At 40.1% G+C, this 22688-nt stretch overlaps 1 protein-coding gene across 1 annotated transcript in view; it reads left to right on the plus strand.

The window, feature by feature from the left end:
• The window catches only part of Larp1b (La ribonucleoprotein 1B), a 91716-nt gene extending 72754 nt beyond the window's left edge, over positions 1-18962 (plus strand). The window contains 8 exon segments of the mRNA XM_031376696.1: positions 5737-5876; positions 6291-6397; positions 13625-13785; positions 14063-14207; positions 15379-15488; positions 16202-16329; positions 18704-18830; positions 18833-18962. Of these exon segments, the coding sequence (XP_031232556.1) occupies positions 5737-5876; positions 6291-6397; positions 13625-13785; positions 14063-14207; positions 15379-15488; positions 16202-16329; positions 18704-18830; positions 18833-18888 (974 nt within the window). The 3' untranslated portion in view covers positions 18889-18962.
• Positions 18963-22688: the final 3726 nt, after the last annotated feature.

The following is a 22688-nucleotide window of genomic DNA, read 5'->3' on the forward strand; positions in this document are numbered from 1 at the left end:
GTTAAAGGTGGAATCTCAGTAAGCTATAGGTTCATATAAGGTATCGTAAGTTAAAGGTGGAATCTCAGGGCGCACATGGCTAACAAGCTTCCCTCAGGGGTGCTGTTAGGGTCACATTTTGCTAGCCACTATTTAGCTAATGAGATATTAATTCCTTCATAAGCTTTTAGCAAAATCTGGATGAATTATAGCTGGTTTGTAGTATAGTTCTCTATGGAGCATGGCCTGATTCACTTTTACAGTTTGTTTTGAAGTATAGTTTACATATCATTAAAATTTACCTACTTTAAGGCTATTATTTGATTTCAGTAAATGCTGTATAGTTGCATATCAGCAACCCTTCCAGTGTTCAGCAGTGCCTCCATGCTGGACGCTCCCTCTTACCACTTCTGGTGATGTCAGCACTTGCCTTTAGCCTTTGGCAGCAGCTACACGTAACATGTAATTTTAAAATGCATGCCTGCTCCTTGCCAGGTGCTGGCAATGGCTTTCCCACCCAGCTCCTGTGGCTAGCTTCCCCAAGCCACTAACAACTGCCCGGTCAGTGCTTTTCCCAGGCCTGCCTGAGTAGAGGCAGATGGGAAACACCAGGCAGCCTTTATATTTTAAAACTAGCCAGATACTCAATGGCTGGGTGAAGAATATCTTGCCCCATCCTCCTTAGGTGGCTGCAGAGGCTACAAACTATTGGTCTCTGAGAGTTATATGTCGGCTAGTTTCTGTCCACTCCACAGCTTCTTCAGAATCCCTCTCTCTCTCCCTTTCCTCCTCTTTCTCCTAGGACCCAGAGATCCCACCTTATCCTTCACCCAGCAATTGGTTTCTGCTGTCTTTATTGACCAATTAAAATGGGGAGAAGGTTCACGTGGAAACACCTGAACATGTGCTCCACTCCTTTTTGAGGCAGCCCCTCTCGAGGAAGCAGAATTAACATCAAAATACAAATGGCACCAGGGCCATCCACAACAGCTACACGCTTGCTTCTCTGTGGCTTTGCAGTTCCCAGAAATTGTATAGATGGGTCATACTATAAGTGGCTATGGGGCAGCCTTCATATAATAGCTAGTCTTACAACTGAGAGTCATTATACAGACCAGTGCTTCATTCCTTTTTATCACTATCAGTGTTCTATGTATGTATAAACATTTTGTTTGATTAATAGTTAGTGGATATTTGGATTGTTTCCAGTTTTTTTCTATTCTAAACAATACTATTATGATCATTCATGTATATAAGACCTATAGTTTTGATTAACAGTAATTAATATTAGTCTATTCTTTCAGGATAGTAGTTTATGTATGCATATTTTAAATGACTTATTTTGTCCGTATGTGTGTTTGATTTGTATGTATGTGTATGTACCATATGTGTGTTTGCTGTCTATGGAGGTCAGAATAAGGTGTCAGATCTTTTGGGACTGGAGTTACAGATGGTTTCAAACTGCCATATGGGTGCTGGGAATTGAACTTGAGTCTTCTAGAAGAGTAGTGCTTAATCACTGAGCCATCTCTCTAGTCCCTGTTATGCATATTTTAATAGTATTTTAATGCCTGCTATAAATATTTTATTTGAACTGAACTATTTTTAATAATTTTATGTCAAAGTAGTATAAAGAATGGGCTATACATATTTGAAAAATGTTTGAGTCAAAAAGCATATCTAAATCATAGTCTTCATAAAATTGCTAGATCTTTACTGGTATATTAAATTAATATTAACACTTGAATCAAGTTAAAATATGAAGTAAAAAATCTTTTCTTTTGTGGGACAGTCAAGATGACTTATTGTGTAAAAGTGCTTGCTACCAAGCCTCATGTCCTGAGTTCAAGGCCATGTGATAGGAGAGAACTGACCCAGAGTTGTCTTCTGACCTCCACACTTGCTCATACCTCACATCCCTACACATAAAAGAGTAAATGTAATGAAAAGGCCTTGTCACTTGATTTTGAAATAGTCAGATACAGATAAAACATGGGAAGTTGCATAAGGGCTGCCGTGTGCCAGTCTTACCTGATTTCACTTGTCAGTGGTTTGGCATTTATTCCTTATCTTGACCAGCATTCGTGTCTACTTGATTATTGTTCTTCACACTCAGTCTCGCAGTTGCATCGTCTCTCTGCAAACACTTCTTCACATGTTGCAGGATGCTAATGGCTGAAGAGCACAGGCTTTGCTTGACTGTTACAGTAGTCCTTCATGAAAATTTCCTAACCCTCTGCTTTGGTCAAGGGTTAACAGTAACCTAGTTCCTTTGCATTTCTCACACAGAATTATTCGGTTTAAAATATCTGTAAGTCCAGCACTGGGAAGGCGGAGGCAGGAGAATTTCTGAACTCAAGGCCAACCTGTTCTACATAGGGAGTTCTAGGCCAGCCAGAACTACATAGTAAGAATCTGTCTCAAAAAAAAAAAAAAAAAAAAAAAAAAAAAAGGAGGCGGGGCAGGGGAGACCTCTATCAATTCTTTGTTCAATTGGAAACTAATTTTTTTGTGGGACAAACTCTTGTTTCTTGTGATTCAGTTTATCAAATTTCAAAACGGTAAGTTGGTACCCTAGCAAACTTTGAAAGTAGCTGGTCTTGACATTTCATTGTGGACTCATGAATTCATAGCCTGCTCCCTGGTAACCTGCTTCAGCCACTGTTTTTAGGTGTCATAGTGCTGCTAATTGTAGGATTCCTAAACTTCTCCCCCTGTCATTTGACCTTTGTTATTATTATTTATATGTTCTTATTTCCTACTTATATATGTTTCTCATCGTTTCGTAGTATTGGGTTCAATGTTCAGAATTTCCAAGGCTTCCGTTACTTATTACTTCAGACATTATTTCCTTGGGAAAACACCCCTGATGAGTGTATGTCAAAATCAGAGATCACTGCCCAGAAAGCTGTTGATCCTAGATGTTTGGGGTTTCTTTCTTTTTCTTCCTTTCTTTCTTTTTCTTTCTTTTCTTAAAATATTTATTTATTTTATGTATATGAGTACACTGTAGCTGTACAGATGGTTGTGAGCCATCATGTAGTTGCTGAGAATTGAACTCAAGACGTCTGCTCACTCTAGCCCTGCTCACTCCGGCCCAAAGATTTATTTATTATTATATGTGTCTTTAGATACACCAGAAGATGACATAAGATCCCATTACAGATAATTGTAACCTAACCCTAACCCTAACCCTAACCCTAACCCTTGGATTTGGATATTCCAAATCCAAGCTCCAACCATGTGGTTGCTGGGATTTGAACTCAGGACCTTCAGAAGAGCAATCAGTGCTCTTACCCATTGAGCCATCTCACCAGCCCCCTGGAATTTCTTTCACATTAGTTCTTGATCTGACATTTTTCCAGTTTATGTTCATTCTTATTTTCAAGATTCTGTGCTATTTTGGCAGAAGTAAAATAGCAGGAACACATCTGAATTAAGTTTGACATTCTGGGGCTGGAGAGATGGCTCAGCAGTTAAGAACACTGAATGCTCTTCCAGAGGTCCTGAGTTCAATTCCCAGCAAGCACATGGTGGCTCACAACCATCTGTAATGGGATCCGATGCCTCTTCTGGTGTGTCTGAAGATAGCTACACTGTATTTGCATACATAAAATAAATAAATAAATCTTTACAAAAAAAGTTTGACATTCCTTCTGAGAGCCACTATAACGGACGCTGGGTGGGACTGTGGCTACTGTTTTCAGATATCTAATGAGATGACAGATAAGAGTAAACATTAATAGGCTAATGAAACCGACTCAGCTTTCTAATGCTGAGACAAAATATCTGGGAAACTTATAAGAAGGGGAAGTTTAAGCTTAGACTTTTAAGAATCCAATCCATGGCCACTTGGCACTTTTGCCTTTGGACTTGTAGTGGGAGCTTGTGTGGAAAGGGGAGGGACAGAGGCATGCCCCTGTGTGGCTTGATTTTCCACTAAGCTCTTCTTCTGTAGTAGCTTCCACCATTTCCAACAATGCCAATCTGAGTACCAAGCCATTCACACATGGGCCTCTGGGAGATATTCCAAATCCAAGCTCTAGCTGAAGCAATAAATGGTTAAATGGACTCAAAACATATTCAGTCGTCTGGCAGGAGAGTGCTCAAGTGTCTCCCGTGCCCTAGCATCTGAGCTGGGCCTTGAAAGACACAGGGCCAACTGGTTGCACATAAGAAGAAGGACAAGACTTTCAGAGAGAAGGGCAAACTCACCTGAAACTACACACCAAGGAAGCAGGACAGCTGTTGGGAAACTAGAATTGAAGTGGAGAATGGCAATAGATGGAACAGGTAAGCAAAGATGGGTTTTTGCTTGGCAGGGCTCTGAGTAGAAGCTGGTCTCATGGGCTCTCCAGAACAACTGGAGAATGGGAGAGAAGACTTAGGAGGAATAGTGGTACGCACAGAAGTTCACTCTCGACTTGACAGATTTGCACCTATACAGGTCCGTGCAGATAGCAAGTACTTGATAATATTTATGAACTGAAAGAAGAAACTGTTCTTTGTGAATCACAAGAAGCACAGAAACAGAGAGCCTGCACGCTTGCCCCTGTTTCTTGCTCCATCTTCTGGCTCCCTTGTTTTGCCATGAGATTTTCATGAACAGATCAACAGAGCAAAGAGCTGAGTAGAAGTCATTGGTAAGCACACAGAAGGAGGATTTTAAGTAGGTGCATGCAAACATGCTCAAGGCTACTGTAACTACCCAGGAAATACAAACAGCGTTCAGATCCTATAATGGGAAAGTGCCTAAGTCTGAAGAAAAAGTGGTTTTGACTTGGAAGTGAAATCAGCAGAAGTCTGACATGTTGGTTGCTAGTAGGAGGATCAGCTAGGGGCCCACTGTAGGATAGCTAGGGCCATCTTGAGAGGTCAGAAGATCTGCTTTGATGATGATGATGATGATGATGATGATGATGATGATGATGATGATGATGATGGTGATGGCATTTCCATTCATATAAACCCTGGTGAAAGGCCTACAAGTACAAGAGACATGTTCACAAACAGTGGTACAAGTATTGCTGATTTAAGCCAAAACATTGGAAATAACATGCTTATCAGTAGGAGATTCAGTAGATTTGATACGTTTATATAGCAGCATATTCTTCAGTACTGAAACACAAGATTGACAACTGAATAAAGAACAAACAATTTAGAGCATGACACATAAAGTATAATTTCACATATATAAAGTCAATTTGGGAAAAAATATTGTTTATATGTAGTAACAGATTAAAATACTGAGCTTAAGAGCTTGGAGGAGTTCTGAGGAAGAGCAGGAGGGAAATGGAAATAAATGATAACAGGCATATAAGCTTCCTCTTAAAAGCTGTATTATTTATGTGCCCGTGCATGTGTATGTGTGGCAGTGCAAGGACAACAGACTTGCTGTAGTCTGGTCTCTCCTGCACCATACGGGTTCCACAGCAGAAAGAACATCAGGTGACCAGCCATGGCAGAAGGTCCGTCTACCTGCTGAGCATCTTACCCACTCGCTAGAAAACACAGCAGGATGCTGGAAGACTAGCTAACACCACCGAGTGGCTTTAAAATTCTTTTTAAGATACTTGGAAATATTTGAATGAAAAACTCTTGGGCCTAGAGTTTCTCAGATTTGTCTTCACTTTTAAAGGAAAATATTTCCTTAGCAACTAAATAATTTAAAGAGCCACTTTGCAGATTCGATGAATAAGTGAGCATAGAAGCTGTTTGATCTTTCAAAACTGACTTCAGCAACAGTGGCTCGAACAGTGCCCTCTGCAGTGCTTGCATCTGCCAGGGTTCATCCTACAGGGACCCCCAAAGCACATCAAACACCTCGACTGCAAGATGCTAACAAAACACCAAGATTTTGTCCTGTTGTCAAAGAACCAAGAGCCGTCAACACAAATGTACAAATGCCCAGGAATATGAGGCTCAAACTGCAGATCAGTGCAAGAGGCAGCTTTTTAGCATGTGCATCTTTAAAATGTAACAGTTCACTTTAAGAAGGTATTTCCCACACTGTAGTGATGGCTTTAGGCTGAGCTGGGCCTTCTCTTCATGGAGTCATGTGATTAAAGACAATCAGGATGTAGTGGATTATTCTGTGTTGATTTCACTTAGCCTTGTACTCTAACAAGTCAGAGTCCTTCATGTAAAGCTTTGTGTGAGAGATGTTTGGGTTTTGTGACTTCATGTGATTTCACAATGTGCCATCTGCAGTGTGGAAATGTGTGAGGTGGTTTGCGGTCAGAGGGTTTTAATTTACTTGTGAAGTTCATACTACCAAAAGAAATTGCAATGTTTGTCTTCTTTTCCCTTAGAGTCCACGAAAGAGGAAGACGAGTCACACCACAAACCCCCCTCTAGAGCATCACGTTGGGTGGGTGATGGAGTCCAGGGACCATGGGCCAAGACCACCCTCTGTCAGGTACCTGTCTCTCACACCCATTTCAGGTTTTCTGAAGAGGACTAAGTTGCTACTGGAAGCATTTGGAAATTAATATACAGATAATTACACAACAATGAGCAACCACAGAGCAGGAAAGGAACACAGGGCACATGCGCAAGAGAGACCTCAGGCTGGTCCTTCAAGGAGTGCACAGAGAGCAGCTTCAGTGCGACGTGGTTCCATTTCAGATCTTTCTCACAAAGGGGGAATGTCAGATTTGTAAATGATGTGAGTCCTGGAAAGTTTTGTTAGGAAGAACAGAGATTCTGCTTGACATTTAGTAGGTTCGTTGGAGGTATTGTTAAGAGAATTTTGTCTGTAATGGTTTTCTCAACGTATATTAAGAATTTACGAACAGAATGTTTTGAATTTTTGTTTTCCTCTTGGGAAGAAACAATTTAGATACCCTATTAGCAGGATATGTGGTTTTTTTTTCTTTTACTTTTAACTTTAAAAGAATTATTTATCTCAAAAGTAGGTGGAACTATAAATCAGTACAGTGTTGTATAATTAAAACCTATTTCATGGGCCCTGACATGGCTCACTGGGTAAAGGCCTCTGCCATGAAGCCTGACAACCTGAGTCTAACCCCCAGAGCTCACACGATGGAAGGACAACCAATATCTCATAATCGGTTTTTCAGTGTCCTGGCATGTGCAGGTGCTTCAGCCTGCATGTTGGTAGTAGATATTTTCAGAATTGCTGTCTGATCATTTTTTTTTCAGAATTGCTGTCTGATCATTTTTTTTCTATTTTATATTTTATTCTGCTGAGCCATTTTGCAGGCTCTGGGGAAAATTAATTTTACAAAAACAAGTGCTAGTTCACCTTAAACTCACAATCTTGAAACCTATTTTTCTCAATACCTCTTTAGAGTGCCTCATTTAGAGTACGCTGCTCTCATTAAATACAGTGCCTTAACAGATAAAATGTGTGGTTTTGTTCCATGAGCAGGCTGTTTTGGTGTTTTGGTGTTTGTCTGTTTCTTTGTTACAGCATGTCTACAGACAAGTATCTCTGGCTTTTCAAGACAGGGTTTCTCTGTGTAGCCCTGGCTGTTCTAGGCCTCACTTTGTAGACTAGGATGGCCTCAAACTCAGAGATCTGCCTACCTCTGCCTTAAGAGCCCTGGGATTAAAGGTATGTGCCACCATGCCTAACAAATGTATTTATTGTTTTTAATTAGATATTTTCTTTATTTACATGTCAAATAATATCTCCTCTCTGGGTTTCCCCTCTGGAAAAAAAAAAGAAAGGAAAACAAAACAAAACAAAACAAACAAACAAACAAACAAAAACCCTGTTCCCTTCCCCCTCCCCCTGCTCACCACCCCATCCTCTCCCACTTCCTGGCCCTGGCATTCCCCTACACTGGGGCATAGAACCTTAATGTGGCCTTTCATGATTAAAAACTCAGAAAATTAGGAATAAAAGGAAATGTCCTCAATGTGAGAAAAGGTATTTTTGAAAGCTAAAAATCAGAACATTGTACTCAGTGGTGAGTCATGCCAAGTTTCCCACCACAGAAAGGACTTGTGAGTTCTCTGCTGATCCTTAACACTGTCAAAGGTGCTAGCCAGAGCCAGAAGAGAAGACAAACTGGAAAGGAAGACGCACAACTGTTATGAATAGCGCAAGTCTCAGGAATCCACAGGAAAATGTTAAGGTTAATTTTTGAAAAATACTGCCTAAAAAAAAAGTTTATTATTTCTCAAAATAGCCCCAATGAACAATATGAAAAGGAAATTTACAAAGCATTAATATTTATATTAGCATCCAAAAATTAAGTATTCAGGAATAAATCTAGCCAAGGATGTGAAAAACTTTTATACTCAAAACTGAAAACTATGAAGCCCATGAGATGACTCTGTATAGGTGTAGGCACACGCCTTTAATCCCAGCTCTCAGGAGGCAGAGGCAGGCGGATTTCTGAGTTCGAGGCCAGCCTGGTCTACAGAGTGAGTTCCAGCACAGCCAAGGCTACACGGAGAAACCCTATCTCAAAATTCCAAAACAAAAATCAAATTGGCGGGTAAAGTGAGAGGAGAAAGATGGTTCTGTGCTTAAAGCACTTATTATACAAACCTCAGGACCTGAGTTCAACCTCCAGAACCCATGTGAAGATAGACAGAAAACTGAATCTATGAAATTGTCTTTTGATCTTTACAAATGCTCAAAAATACCCCTGTATCCACTATACATATAATAATAAATTTTAAAAAACATGGTGAAAGAAATGTAGAAGTCCTAAATAAATGCAAAGGCATCCCATATTCATGGTTGGGAAGGTGTAACACTATTACATTAGTGGTACCCAAACAATTTATAAATTGACCACACTCTTTACCAATACTCTGATAACTTTCTCACAGAAAAATTAAATTCAGTGTAATTGCAGCAAGCTGTGAATGGCTAAACCTAACTTTAAACAAAATAATTAAGTTAGAGAACTAACGTTTCCCACCTTTGAAAGTTACTCCAGGTGGGGAAGAGCTAACCCAACTGTTCGCAGCACTTGCAGACCAGAGTTCTGTTATCAGCACTCAACTCAGGAGGCTCACAGCTACACCACATGTGTGGTCAGGTTTGTTTGTTTGTTTGTTTGTTTGTTTGTTTTTGACAGGGGTATAAAAACTATTCAGTGGGGAAAGATTTTCTTTTCAATTTATAGTGTTGGGAAAACTGAATATCCATATACATACTACTGAACCTAGGTCCTTGCTGTATATCATATTAAAAAAAAAACAAACTCAAAGTAAATTTTTAAAAACCTGACCTTAAGAACTCAAACTATATAGTTCTTAAGAAGAAAGCATAGGAAATCGCATGACACTGGATTTGGCTTCATTTCCATGAATGTGACAATTAAAACTCCGACAATAAGAGATAAAAGGTAAATGGACCATATCACAATGATCAACAGCTGTGCAGCCATCAATAGAATAACATACCCGAGTGAAGAAATGACATTATCTGATTAAGAATTTAAGTCCAGAACATACAAAGCCTTCTTGTAACTCAACAACAATAACTACAATAACATTTAAAAAATAAATAAACCAACCTAGGGGCTGAGAGGCTGGGGAGCTGGAGAGCTGGCTTGGGATTGAAAGTGTATTCCCTTGCAGAGGACACAAGTTTAGTTCCCAGCATCCTATGAGCAGTCACAACTGCTGACAACTCCAGCTCCACAGGAGCCAGTATTCTCTTCTGGACTCCAGTCACCTGCACTCACACATGTGCAATTAAAGGAAAACCTTTAAAGGAAACAAGAAAGTTAATTTTAGAATAGGTAAAACTTACATGGACCTTTCTCTAGAAAAGAATGTGGTGAAAACTCAGCAAACAAAAAGAACTGGGACATAGTCTTTGGATAGACAAAGGCAAATAAAAAAAGAAAAGAAAAGAAAACTACAGTGAGATACCTCTAGATCAAGTGAACTGGGTCGTGTACCCCAGAATCCATGTATTGAAGTCTAACCCCTCATGTGAGGGTGCTTGGTGATAGGGCCTTTAAGGATGTGATAAATGAGGCCATGGAAGCAAAATTCTATTGTAAAATGCATTTTCCATGTAAGGAGGCTTATTAAGAGACAGAGAGACACGGAGCATATTTCTTTGTGCCTAAATAGAAGATGGGACATAGCAAGATGGTGGTTAGATGCAAGTCAGGAGAGGGTTTACCAGAAATCATCTCTGGCTGACTGGGGGATAGGAAGATGCTGAGGATCAAGCCCCAAGGCCCTGTGCACTCTAGACAATGGCTTGCTAGTGAGTTCTCTTCCCACCATTGGTTCTGAGACAAGGATTCATGATGGAACCCAGACCAGCCTAGGGCATACTATATAGAACACGCTGGCCTCAAATGTGACCTGTTTTCTCTCTGTCTCCTATGTGCTGGGATGACAAGTATGAGCCACCCACCACACGGAGTGTCCTAGTTTGTTTCTCTGTTGTGGTGATACAACATTGGCCAAGACCAACTCAGCAGAGGAAGAATTTATTTCATCTTACAACTCCCAGGTCATAGTTCATCACTTAGTGACATCAGGACATTTCAAGGCAGGAACTGAAACAGAAACCATAAAGGCTTGCTTTCATATATCCTCCTACATCAATCACTAATGAAGAGAATGCTCACACAAGCTTGCCCGTAAGTAGGCCCTGATGGAGGAAGCTCCTCAGTTAAGGTTCCCTCTTCCCACCCTAGTGTGTGTCAAGGTGACAGGAAACCAGAATACCTTTTCTACGGGTCATCTTGTTCTTCAGCATCTAGCCTCTAGAATTTAAGGAAATATATTTCTGTGGTTTAAGCCAATCCATTCTGTCCTGTCTTGTTATAGTCCAAGATGATTATAAAAGTATGAAACTTTCTGCAAACGTTGATGAGGATGCACACAAATTGGAATCTTCTTGCATCGCCAGTGGAAATGTAAAATGCTGAGTTCAGCACTTTCTCAAAATGTTAAGATATAGAATTATTGTCTGACGTAGCTATACTACTCCTAAATGTCTACCCAGAGGTATTCTGTATGTAAATATGCATGTCCATATATATTTGGGTATACATGTGTAATGTTTGTGTGTGCATGCAGGTGTTCATATGTGTGTTCCATTCATGTCATGGTCTGGACAACTTTAGTTGTTATTCCTTAGGCATTGTCTGCCTTTTTTCTTTCTTTCTTAAAAAGATTTATTTATTTATTACATTTAAGTATGCTGTAGCTGTCTTCAGACACACTAGAAGAGGGCATCTGATCTCATTACAGATGGTTGTGAGCTACCATGTGGTTGCTGGGATTTGAACTCGGGACCTCTGGAAGAGCAGTCAGTGCTCTTAACCGCTGAGCCATCTCTCCAGCTCTTGCTCCAGCCCCACTCACTGTCTGCCTTTTTCCAATGCAGGCTCTTTGACTAGCCTTGAACTTCTATAGAATACACCAGGCTAGTTCCCTTCTAAGTCCCAGTGATATGCCTTCATCCATCCCTCCTGCTGCTGGGATTACAAGTGCGTGCTATGGCTTGATTTCGTTGTTTTTAATGTGGGTTCGGGGATTGAACTTACACTCTCTTGCTTCTCAGCAAGCGCCTTACCAAAAAGCTTTCTGCTCAGCCCTTTCTGGAATTCCAAAACACATTTTTTCATCATATTGGTCTGATGAGAGTAATATGGGAATAAAATGAATAACTTTGACGGTCAGAAGGGGAGTAAAAGTTCCTGATTAATAGGTAAGTGCTGACCATGCTAATAGAGTCTGGGGTAGGATAGTGTGGGGATTGTATACCATTGTCTACGCAATGCCAATGGATTATATATTGTTTAACATGGTTGTCTACATGATACTGTTTTAACAGAAACATAAAAGAAAGGTCTTTATGTATCAGTGGGAAAAAAATCTTTAGGTATTAGCCACTGACAAATTCGAAGCTTGTAAAATCTCATTTTTGCTTGAAAACTCAAGTTTTATCATTGACAATACTCAATAATTTTTCTTGATGTTAATGACCAGTCAGGGCAACATCTCACAAATAATGAAGCCTGGAGAATATAATCATTGCTCAGTCTGATTAAGACAGTGCTGTAGCAGGTAAGATAGCTTGGCAAATAAAGGCACTAGCCAGCAGCCTGATGGCCTGAGTCTGATCCCTAGGCCCCACTTAGTGAAAAGAAAGAACTGACTTGTGACCTCTGGCCTCTCCCAGTGGACTTCAGCATGCACCTGGAAGCACACATGCACACATGATACATAATATCTTTTAAAAATAGCGCTCCATGAGAAAGCTGCTGATTTACCTCACAGCTTAATCGTGAGTGCTTTACCACAGACATCTGTTTTTAAATAAACCATGAAAGCATTGTGTCTATTTCATTTCTTTAGATTGTGGTTCAACAAAAAACAAAATACAAAAAACAAAAAGACCCCAAGAAAGTTCACTGTCTTAACTGTTCATGTGTCGGTAGGTATGTGCCCCCATGCATACACGTGCAAAGGACAGAGGTCGGTATTGACTGCCTTCTCTGTCACTCTCCACCTTTCCTCATTTGGCCACTTTGTCTGGTCAGCAGGCACCCGGATTTGCCTGGTGTCCCAATCCCTGAAGCCCTGGGGTTGTGGATATATGTGCTGTACTGCCTGAGCCATTTCAAATTAATTTTCAAGTTAACTTTTCCACTCAATCAAGAACATCCAAAAGTGCAGGTACTCTTTTTTTTTTCTCATTGCAAGCACACAGTAGGAAAGAATATAGCCATTAATAAACTTTGAGCACAGCCTCAGCTTATGTCAATACAACATTACTTTTTGCCCTATTATGTTGGAGCAGTTTGGGTTTGCTGGCTTTGGGAAGGTTTCCCTGTACCCACAGGAGCCTGCACTTTGAAAACTGCTGATGTGGCTCACGCTCTTAGGAAGTCTTGGCAAGGTAGAGGCGGAGGACTTGTGAATCCTCGTAAAAGAAGAGGAAGGCCTAAGCTTGAACGATGGGTTGACGTGGAAACAAAAGAGCCAGGCAGCAGCTACTTCAGAGGGAGACTGGTTTAGGCAGCTGGAGGTGTGACTTTAAGGAGGTGTGCTTGTTGGTTTCACCATGTCAGATTTTCTCTCACATTTCCATCTTCTGTTTTAATCTAGTTAATTATGTTGAGGTTTTTCCAGTTTTATAATACTGGCAAAAACCTAACCTCAGCTAAGCTGGTGACTAACCTGCGAGAGGAAATGAGCTGTTCTTCCTATGTTCTTGGAGTTTAGTGAATTTGTAACATTGTTCTGAGCGATCCTATGTGTGGCCTATGTACCATTCTTCTGTCTACTTGTGTCAGTAGTTAAGGCTAGCTTTGTACTACTCAGGCAGTCAGTAAAGAAAGATCAGTACAGAGGGGGGGTTTCTTTTTCTTCTTTCCACACGTGTTTATGTGTACACAGGCACATAAAGGATGGAAATTGATGTTGGGACTATTCCTCAATTACTCTCTACCCTACTCGTTAAGGCAGAGGTTTTTTAGTCAAACCTAGAGTCACGGATATTGCTAATACTGCTAAGCTGCTAGACAGGATCTTCTGTGTCGACCTCTGAAGCTGGAAGGGCAGGCAGCTTCCATGTCCACCAGCATTTACACAAGTTCTCGTGATGAGAGTCCAGCCCTCTTGTTTTGGGTGACCTATACTTAATCTTCATTTTAAAGACTTTTTTCCTCTCCTCAAACAGCAGTTCAAAGGCTTCACCTTCAGAAAGTGCACCACTCACAGGAAGCTGCAGCTACATACCTCATTCCTTCCCAAAGTTGGAGCATCCTTCTTATGAACTGCTGAAGGAAAATGGCTATACCCAACAAGGGTACAACAAGTACCGTCGTAGGTGCTTAAGTGGTGAGCTGCCTGTGCTGTGCCTAGCTGCATTGCTGTTACAGGATAGTCTAAACATACTAGTAAATGAATTTAGTACATTCTTCTTGTTACTGTTGACAAGTATTTATAACTTGAACAGTGTGTCATGGATTTGGGAGAATCTCGGTTATGGTTTTAGAGGGGTTTTTTGTTTGTTTGTTTTGTTTTTATTGTTTTCATTATGAGTTATATAAAATGCTTGTTCTCTTAGCATCTAAAGATATGTTTAATTTTAAGATGTTTTATTAACTCTTCCCAGACAGAAAACGCTTGGGAATTGGACAGTCACAGGAAATGAATACCCTCTTTCGTTTCTGGTCCTTCTTCCTCAGAGACCACTTTAATATGAAAATGTATGAAGAATTTAGACAACTTGCTTGGGAAGATGCAAAACAGAATTACAGGTCAAACATTTCCTAATGCTTTTGTTTCTGTTTTTGTTTTTTTGTTTTTTTTGGTTTTTTGTTTTGTTTTTCAAGACAGGGTTTCTCTGTGTAGCCTTGGCTGTCCTGGAACTCACTCTGTAGACCAGGCTGGCCTCGAACTCAGAAATCCGCTTGCCTCTGCCTACCAAGTGCTGGGATTAAAGGCGTACACCACCACCGCCCGGCTGCTTTTTTTTTTTTTTTAATCACAATTTCAAGTAGTCTGAAATTGTTTGAGCTTTGAAAATAACCACAATGTAACTGGAATGCACGCGCTCGCGTGCGCGCACACACACACACACACACACACACACACACTCCTAAATAAAAGAAATGTTAAAACCATTCTCTTATGCTCTCATCTTTGTGGACTTTTCTACACATGTGTACATAGGCCCAGATTAATCCATGCTGAGAGCCAATGCAGATTTAAGATTTCTTAAGATGAGAGAAAGCAAGACTTCTCATGCTGAATGTCCCATCCATTCTCAATGTGTTCCTCTGTCCTCAATGGCTCTGCCCCTGAGTGGTGGAGTTCCTGTTGTTTTTTGATCGACAGTAATATACTTGTTCCAGGTATTCTAGCGGTTATAAGAAAATACAGGGAAATACTTTTTTGATTTGTAAAGTGAGTTTATAGTAGTCTTGTCAATAGACCTGCTAGGAATGTACTTTATAACCATCAGGGGCCATCCAGTTAAGCTTATAACATCATAGTTGAAGAGGTAAAAATGTGGACTTTTCCAGAAGGAAGATTGTATTCAAGAAACAAACACACCATTTACACTTTGCTTTAAGAAAAATCTAAAACACTTCCAGTGTCCCTGAATCTTTTCACTACTTCTTAGGAAATAACCCTGTCCTGCCCGCATTAGCATGCTGGTTAGAAATGTGTGTACCCTTCCATCGTTCATGAAGCTGAGGCAGAAGGATGGCGAGTTCAGGGCCAACTAAGACTGCATACTGAGTTCTAGGGTAGCCTTGGGTATAGAGGGAGACACTGTCTCAGAAAACAAAGCAAAGAAATAGCTACTGCACTGGCCTCTTGTTATGGTGTGTGCTGTGTTCGCTTGTACGATACATAACTACAAGGTGCTTGAATTATTCTAGCAAAGCCACAGTTTTATCTCTCTTTCTTTCCTTTCCACAGGTATGGGTTAGAATGTCTGTTCAGGTTTTATAGTTATGGACTGGAAAAAAATTTCATACAAGAAATTTTTAAGGACTTTCAAGAAGAAACCAAAAAAGACTACGAATCTGGTAAAACAAACACTCACCCTCTTTGGAAATTGTAGACTTGAATTGGTCAGTAAATTAGAAAGGAAAGTTGGCAAGATGACTCAGTGTTACGGTAAAGGCACTTGCCGTCACACCTGACAGCCTCCTTGTAACCCTATACAGTGCAAGGAAAGAGCTTGCTTTGAATCTTCCCACATGTGCATCTTTGCCTGCACATACTTGCATGTCCACACATGTGTGCACACACACAAATACATATGCACATACACACATATAAACACACATGTAATTTAAAAATTACAGAGGCATGTGTCAACATTAACTTCTCAATAAACATGGCTGCTCATTGGTGTTCCTTCTCACAAGCATAATAAGGTTGCTTGGCAAGGCAAAATTATACCATGAGGAGTGTAGGCCCTGGTCCAGATCCCTAGGCCCGAGTCCCTTTCCCTTTCTCAATCCCCATGTGACTTAGGCCAGTTCCTCCACCTCACCAGCTCCAGTGTTCCCATCTGTAATGTAGACAGGAGGAACTATCCCACCAGGCTAGGTACATATGGTTCAGATTAGTTTGATATTTGATAAAAACTTAAGTAGTACCTGTTATATAACAAATGATCAGTAGATATTACCTGCCATCATTGCTAATTCATTGCATGTGGTTTATTGCTGGTGAGACCATATGCATAATAGGTTTGTTACTTCCATATAACATATAGTCTTTTGTTCTTAAGGCCAGCTATATGGACTGGAAAAATTTTGGGCCTATCTGAAATATTCTCAATCTGAGACTTTGTCTGTCGACCCGAAACTTCAGGAATACCTCTGCGGTTTTAAGAAGTTAGAAGACTTCCGTGTTGATGTAAGTCTTAATTTCGTTTCTCTATTGTATTTATCGTTTGTATTACTTTATAACTTAATAGATTTTCATAATGTCAATCTTAAATTTGGGGGCGTTATTTTGAACTTTTGACTTTGAACTTTGAAAACAGACACAAAAATAGATGAGAAAATTAAAATATACTTTCTTCATTTAGATTCCCAAAAATTGGGGGATAGAGAGATAGCAAAAAAGAACTTGGTAAAGAACTTGCCAAACCTACATCATGTATCCCTAGCATCCCTGTGAAAGCTGAGCACAGTGAGGTGTGCATCTGTGACTCTGGCACTGGCGAGAGAGCATGGGAGCAGAGACCGCTGCATTCTTGATGCTCAGTGGCCAGCCAGCCTACCCAATCCATGAGCTCCAGGATTAGTGAGAGACCCTATCTCTGAAGACAGGGTGGAGGCTGACAGAGGAAGACGTCTGACATGAACTTGTCCCCATATAAACTCTCACACAGACACATGCACACTCATGAACACACACACACAGGATTTCCCAAATGGGGACATATCACATAATAGTACAAGTTGACAGTGCATTTGAGTTTTGATGCACGGTCATACCTACCTGGTTTTTAGATTGATGAAATGTACTAGCACTGTGACACCTTTTCGCTCGGTTTTGTTTGGTTTAGCTTTGGATTGCTTTGTATGCTAAGAATTGAGCCGAGGGCATGCTTGGACATGCTGAGCAAGTGTTCACTACTAGGCTGTATCCCCACCCAAACTTTTACCTTTTCTTTCAAAGATTATTTTATTTGAGCATGCGTGTGTGTATGTATGGTGACAACCCACAGAATACAGAAGAGGGCTTTGGATCCCCTGGACCTGGAGTTACGGAGGGTGTGAGCCACCTGATGGGTGCTGGGAACCTCAACTCTGGTCCTCTGCAAGAATAGACAGCTCTTTTATCTGCTGGAGAGAGTCCTCCTCATTTTCCTCTTTTCTTTCCTCCCCCTCCTCTCTCCTCCTCCTCTTCTTTTTTTTTTTTTTTTCGTTTTGTTGTTGTTGTTTTATTTTTGTTTTTTCAAGACAGGGTTTTCTCTGTGCAGCCAGTCCTAGAGCTTACTTTCTGCAAGCCAGGCTGGCCTCGAACTCACAGATATCCACCTGCCTCTGCCTTTAGAGTGCTGGGATTAAAACATGAGCATTACCTGGTAGCAACTTTCTACTTTTTAGTATGCTTTTATCCATGTAATTTTTTTATATAGTGTGCGATTATATATGCATTTGGAGGTTCTTCATAATAAAATCTGTGTCAGGGCTAAGCCTAGTGTGCATGCTGCTCTGGACTGGATGGGTCCCCAGCGTCAGAAATTAATGCAAGACTGTTAATTGCTGGGTACTTTAATTGGTTTGATTTCAAGTGGAAAAGAAAATGATAAGTCAAGAAATAACTACAAAGAATGAAAGTCGGGGGAACCCTAAAAAGTAGAAAAGATGTGCTGCTTGCCTTGATATAAGCCACAAATGTAGACCCTCAGTTCTAAATACAGCAGAGGACGGGGAGATGATTATTGTTTTTATTTATTTTTCAGATTAAAGAATACTAGTCTAACTATATACATACGGTTAGATCTATAACTGCAAAACTGAAACCGACTCCAAAGCAGGCATTTTAAATGTCCCCTTCCTGCTTGCATTATAAATGGATTTAACTTTCATATCCTCAATAATACTGTCTAGTCCCTCTAGCATAGGAATCCTGGTCAAAATGTCACACTGGCTGGGGGCTGTTTGACCTGGCACCTTTCCCCCCTTTCTGGTTCCATTCAGCTGTTATTTACCCATCGGACACTGGAGAAGCCTACAACAGGAGCTTGGTGGTGAGGAAGGGACTAGAATTGAAATGCATCCAAGAAGCTAAAGGAAGGCCAATGAAGAAGTGGCCTCACTGAAAACATTTCCTTAGATGGAGGTACCACCTCTGTACTTATGTCCTGATGAGAGCCTGGCCATAGACTTAGGAGAAGCTTCTCAAGTTTGTGTTGACTAAACAAGCTAGTCCGAGTGTGCCAAGGAAATGTAAATGTAGTCCTATGAGTTGCCATAAGAATGTATTATGCTGCTAAAGTCTCTAAGCACCAACATGAATGTCCAGTTAGAAAGTCTGGTTTCAGTGTAGGGGAATGCCAGGACAGGGAAGCGGGAGTGGGTGGGTTGGTGAGCAGGGGACAGGGGGATGGGATAGGGGATTTTCAGAGGGGAAACCAGGAAAGGGTATAACATTTGAAATGTAAATAAAGAAAATATCTTTAAAAAAGAAAATAAAAGAAAGAAAAAGAAAGTCTGGCTTCGACTCTGAGGGGAGTAATGAAAATGTCTGCTCTGCTGTCTTTCATGCTTTACAGCCCCCTACCAGTGAGGAATTGGGAAGAAAAAGACATTCTGGGGAGGAGAATGTTCACCATACACTTCCATCTCACCCTTCAGCACCTCCACCAAGTGCTGCAGAGCCTGCACCTGTCAGGGAACTGCAATCCCAACGAGTATACCCAGGAGAAATCCACAGGAGTCCAGTGACAACTCACAGTGACAGTGCTGCCGTGGCCTCTGGGGTGAAGTACCAGGGAAATAGATGCTGACACAAAAGTTGTGTGTTCTTGAAGTCAACGTTGGCTTCAATGTGTATGTGGGTAGATCTTCTAATGTTTAATTGTGATAATCAGAAAAACAAAAAGGAAGGAAAATTGTAGTCTTTTTTTTTTTTTTTTTCTAGCAAGATGTATTCCACATGTTTTCCCTGATTCTACAAACAAGGTCTGCTTGACCTTGGGCGATCCTGTGGAATCTGTGCCATTAGGTTATCTTGACTGTTAACAGAACAAAATTTCTTTATTACATTCAAACACACGTGTTGCGACACATGGAATACCTGACATTTCAGCTCATCCCTCTTACAGGAGATACAGTGCATTATATTCATCTCTTCTGTAGAACTCTCAAAGAGTCAGTTGTCTCCCTGTCAATCCATGTTTGAACATGTTAAAAAGCAAGGGAGGATTATGTATATAGGTTTTAAATTCAGAAATGGGTATGAAACATACATTTATTTTATTCTTGTATACATAATTTGAAGTAAAGTTTCTTCTTTCTTCCTTTCTTTCTTTCCTTCCTTTCTTTCTGTCAAACAAAAAAGGACTGCATGGCAGACTGTAGTTTAGAGAGGTCTGTGGCTCTGGACCCTGCTTTCCCCAGGTCAGACCCAGTCACAGCTGCTGTGTAGATGCAGAACTTTCAGAATTGGCACAAACTGGGTATGTAGACTCAGACAGACTGACTTTTGTGACTCTATAAAAACTTGCACATGTACTTGAAAACTGGGTTTTACTGGGGTAGTTGTGTAATTAAATGAATCTGTTTTGAATGTGCCTGCTGTTTACACGCGTATGTGGCTGTGTCACAAGCAATCACACAACCGTTCACCTAGGAGTGCTTAGTGTTTCCATTTCATTTCTCTTTGTTTTGTCCTATACTCATAATTGTTTTCAAGAGATGTAATAAATTGATTTTTAAATCTTACTGCTATTGTAACTGACGTAAATAAATAATAGTTTTAGTTTTGTGGAACTTAAATAAATTATTTTGAATTACTGAATCAACTTTTAAACTTTATTCATGCTCTATTTACAATGCTGTCATGTTTGAATTCTACTAGCCTTGGTTGTCATTATGTTTCATTAATGAACTTCCAGTGACGAAGTTCTTAGGTTCATCTGTACTGAGCACAGCATGATTCAGAAGTACTTTATCGCATTAGCAGCAGAAACATATCGTTTCAATGACGACATTGATTCTTGTCTTTCTGAGGAGACTGGATAGCTTATCTTGTTCTTATAAGTTACGTATTAAAATACTTCCTGGGGATGTGACTGAATGGAAGAGCATTTGCCAAGCATTTATCAGGCCCTGAGTTCAATCCTAACCACTGGGGGAAAAAAAAACCCTAAAGTACATAGATATAGTGATAACGCTGGGGTAAAAGGCCTGGCCTGCATCCCTAACAGGAAAGGGAAAGTGGGGAAACAGGAGAGAAAGGAAAGCATAAAGAAAAAGACAGAAGTAATACAATCTTTTGAGAAAGGGTTGTTGTTTCATAAATAATTTTTCATTAGACTGTCATGCATACTAATAACATGCAGTTTATAATATTTACTACTATGGCAGTTTTGAAGTTTTAACTTTGGAAAGCAACTTTAAGTATTCAAAAAAAGCATTTTTATTGACCTATGTCATATGGAGGGTGCAAAACCAGTTGTGGTCTTTGTAGACTTAAGTGGGCATCCTGTTCTTCAGGAGTTTCTACACCAGTGATTTTGTTCGGGTAATGATGCGTTATTATCTGTAGGGATACAGCCAGTTTGTAATACGTGTACTTTGAGAAATTCAAAAAGGCTCAAAAAAGAAAATAACCTTTTTTTTTTTGAAAAAAGAAAAATAAAATTGGCATTGTGCTATAGCTATGGAATTTTAAAGTACTAGTTTTTACTCAGAGATGTTGCCTTGTAATGACTTTTATATTTTTATGTGGTAGCCTTCATTAGTTACACAATGTCCCCAGTATATTGTGCACTGAATTTATGTATCTATTTGCTTGTTGTTGAACTCAGCTATGGCCAAGGGTTGGCTTTTATAGACAACCAATTAATTTATTATTAGACCAATCTATGTATATAAATTTGTAGTCATTACCTAGAATAAATCTCAAATCCCCAGAGGTTTTCATTCAAAGTATCACCTGGATGTGGGAGTTCAGTAGTCATGTGCTTCCTTCCATCCTTATGAGCAGCAGTTAGAAGTTTTTCTCTCCATTAAACTGGGGAAAATCAGATTGTTTTCATCTTCTTGTCCTTTAATCATTTTTTACACTTTTGGGACACATGCCACAATCAACATGTGGAGGTCAAAGAGCAGCTTGCCGAAGGTGCTTGTCCTCATCGTGTGGGTCTGCAGGATTGAGCTCAGGGTTGATCGGGATTCGCTGGCAAGGCCTTTGCTTTCTGAACCGTCTTGTTGGTCCTATTATCTTGCTCAAATTACTGAGTGAGAACTTGTATTGCCTGTTGATTATATTATTTGTAGATTGCTTGGTCATGTCTCTTTTTTCCCTTAGGGAAATGATTATATTCATTGATTAATTTATATGACATTTTACTCACCAAGAATATTGACTCCATGCTGTCTGATTTTATGTTTAAGTACTTTTTTTTTTTTTTGGCTTTTTTTTTCGAGACAGGGTTTCTCTGTATAGCCCTGGCTGTCCTGGAACTCACTCTGTAGACCAGGCTGGCCTCGAACTCAGAAATTCGCCTGCCTCTGCCTCCCAAGTGCTGGGATTAAAGGCGTGCGCCACCACCACTCAGCTAAGTACTTTTTAAAACATTTATCTATTTTTATTTTATGCTCTTTGGTGTTTTGCCTGCAAGTATATCTGAAGATGGCAGGTTCCTGAAACTGGAGCTATAGATAGTTGTGAACTGCCATGTGGGTGCTAGAAATTGAACCCCAGGTCCTCTGGGAGAGCAGCCAGTGTTCTTAACTGCTGAGTCATCTCTCCAGCCCCAAGTACATTTTTTGATAAAAGTTAAAAATTATGTCCCCTTAATTCTAAATGTAAAACTTCAGCAATAAAAACATTGATGTATGATGAAAAGAAAATAAACTGACTATGAACCTAAGTGATCAGACCCACAGTTTAAGTCCCTTGGGACCCTGCTCTTCCTTTCCTGGGATGGGCATTCGGCCCAGCAGGTTGTGTAGCTGAAGATGACCTGACTCCTGATCTTCCTCCACTGGGACTAGCACTGTGGACCACCTTGTCTGGTGTAGCTTTAATTTTGATTTTTCTGAACTTGTTTTGAGAGCTGAAACTTCAGCCTGGCATTTTCTTAACCTCTTGCTGTCTTGCTGTGATGTTGCCACTTTCTATGCGTGCTCAGGCTTTTCCTGAGACTAATTCCTTAGTCCCTAGAAACTCAATTATTCTATTCTTTTCCAGGAGACAGATCCAGTAACAGCCAATTGTATAACCACTAGATGGCAGAATAGAACATAAGTCAGAGCTATGGACTTACGACATAGGAGTATGTGTGTGTGTGTGTGTGTGTGTGTGTGTGTGTGTGTGTGTGTGTGTTTGGTATGTGTGTTGAACTCTTACTCCATCTTGTGGTGATATAGAATTATATCAATGACTTGAATTGCTAATATTCATACACATTTCCCTGTTACTAGTAAATTAGACTGAGCTATCTCATTGTTCATAGAGAAAACATTAAATTTTCGTTTACATGTCTGGCCAACACAAATTATATAGTTAAATCATTGGTAAAGAGGTCC

This window comes from Mastomys coucha, unplaced genomic scaffold (genome assembly GCF_008632895.1).
Source record: "Mastomys coucha isolate ucsf_1 unplaced genomic scaffold, UCSF_Mcou_1 pScaffold17, whole genome shotgun sequence".
NCBI classification, from domain to species: domain Eukaryota; kingdom Metazoa; phylum Chordata; class Mammalia; order Rodentia; family Muridae; genus Mastomys; species Mastomys coucha.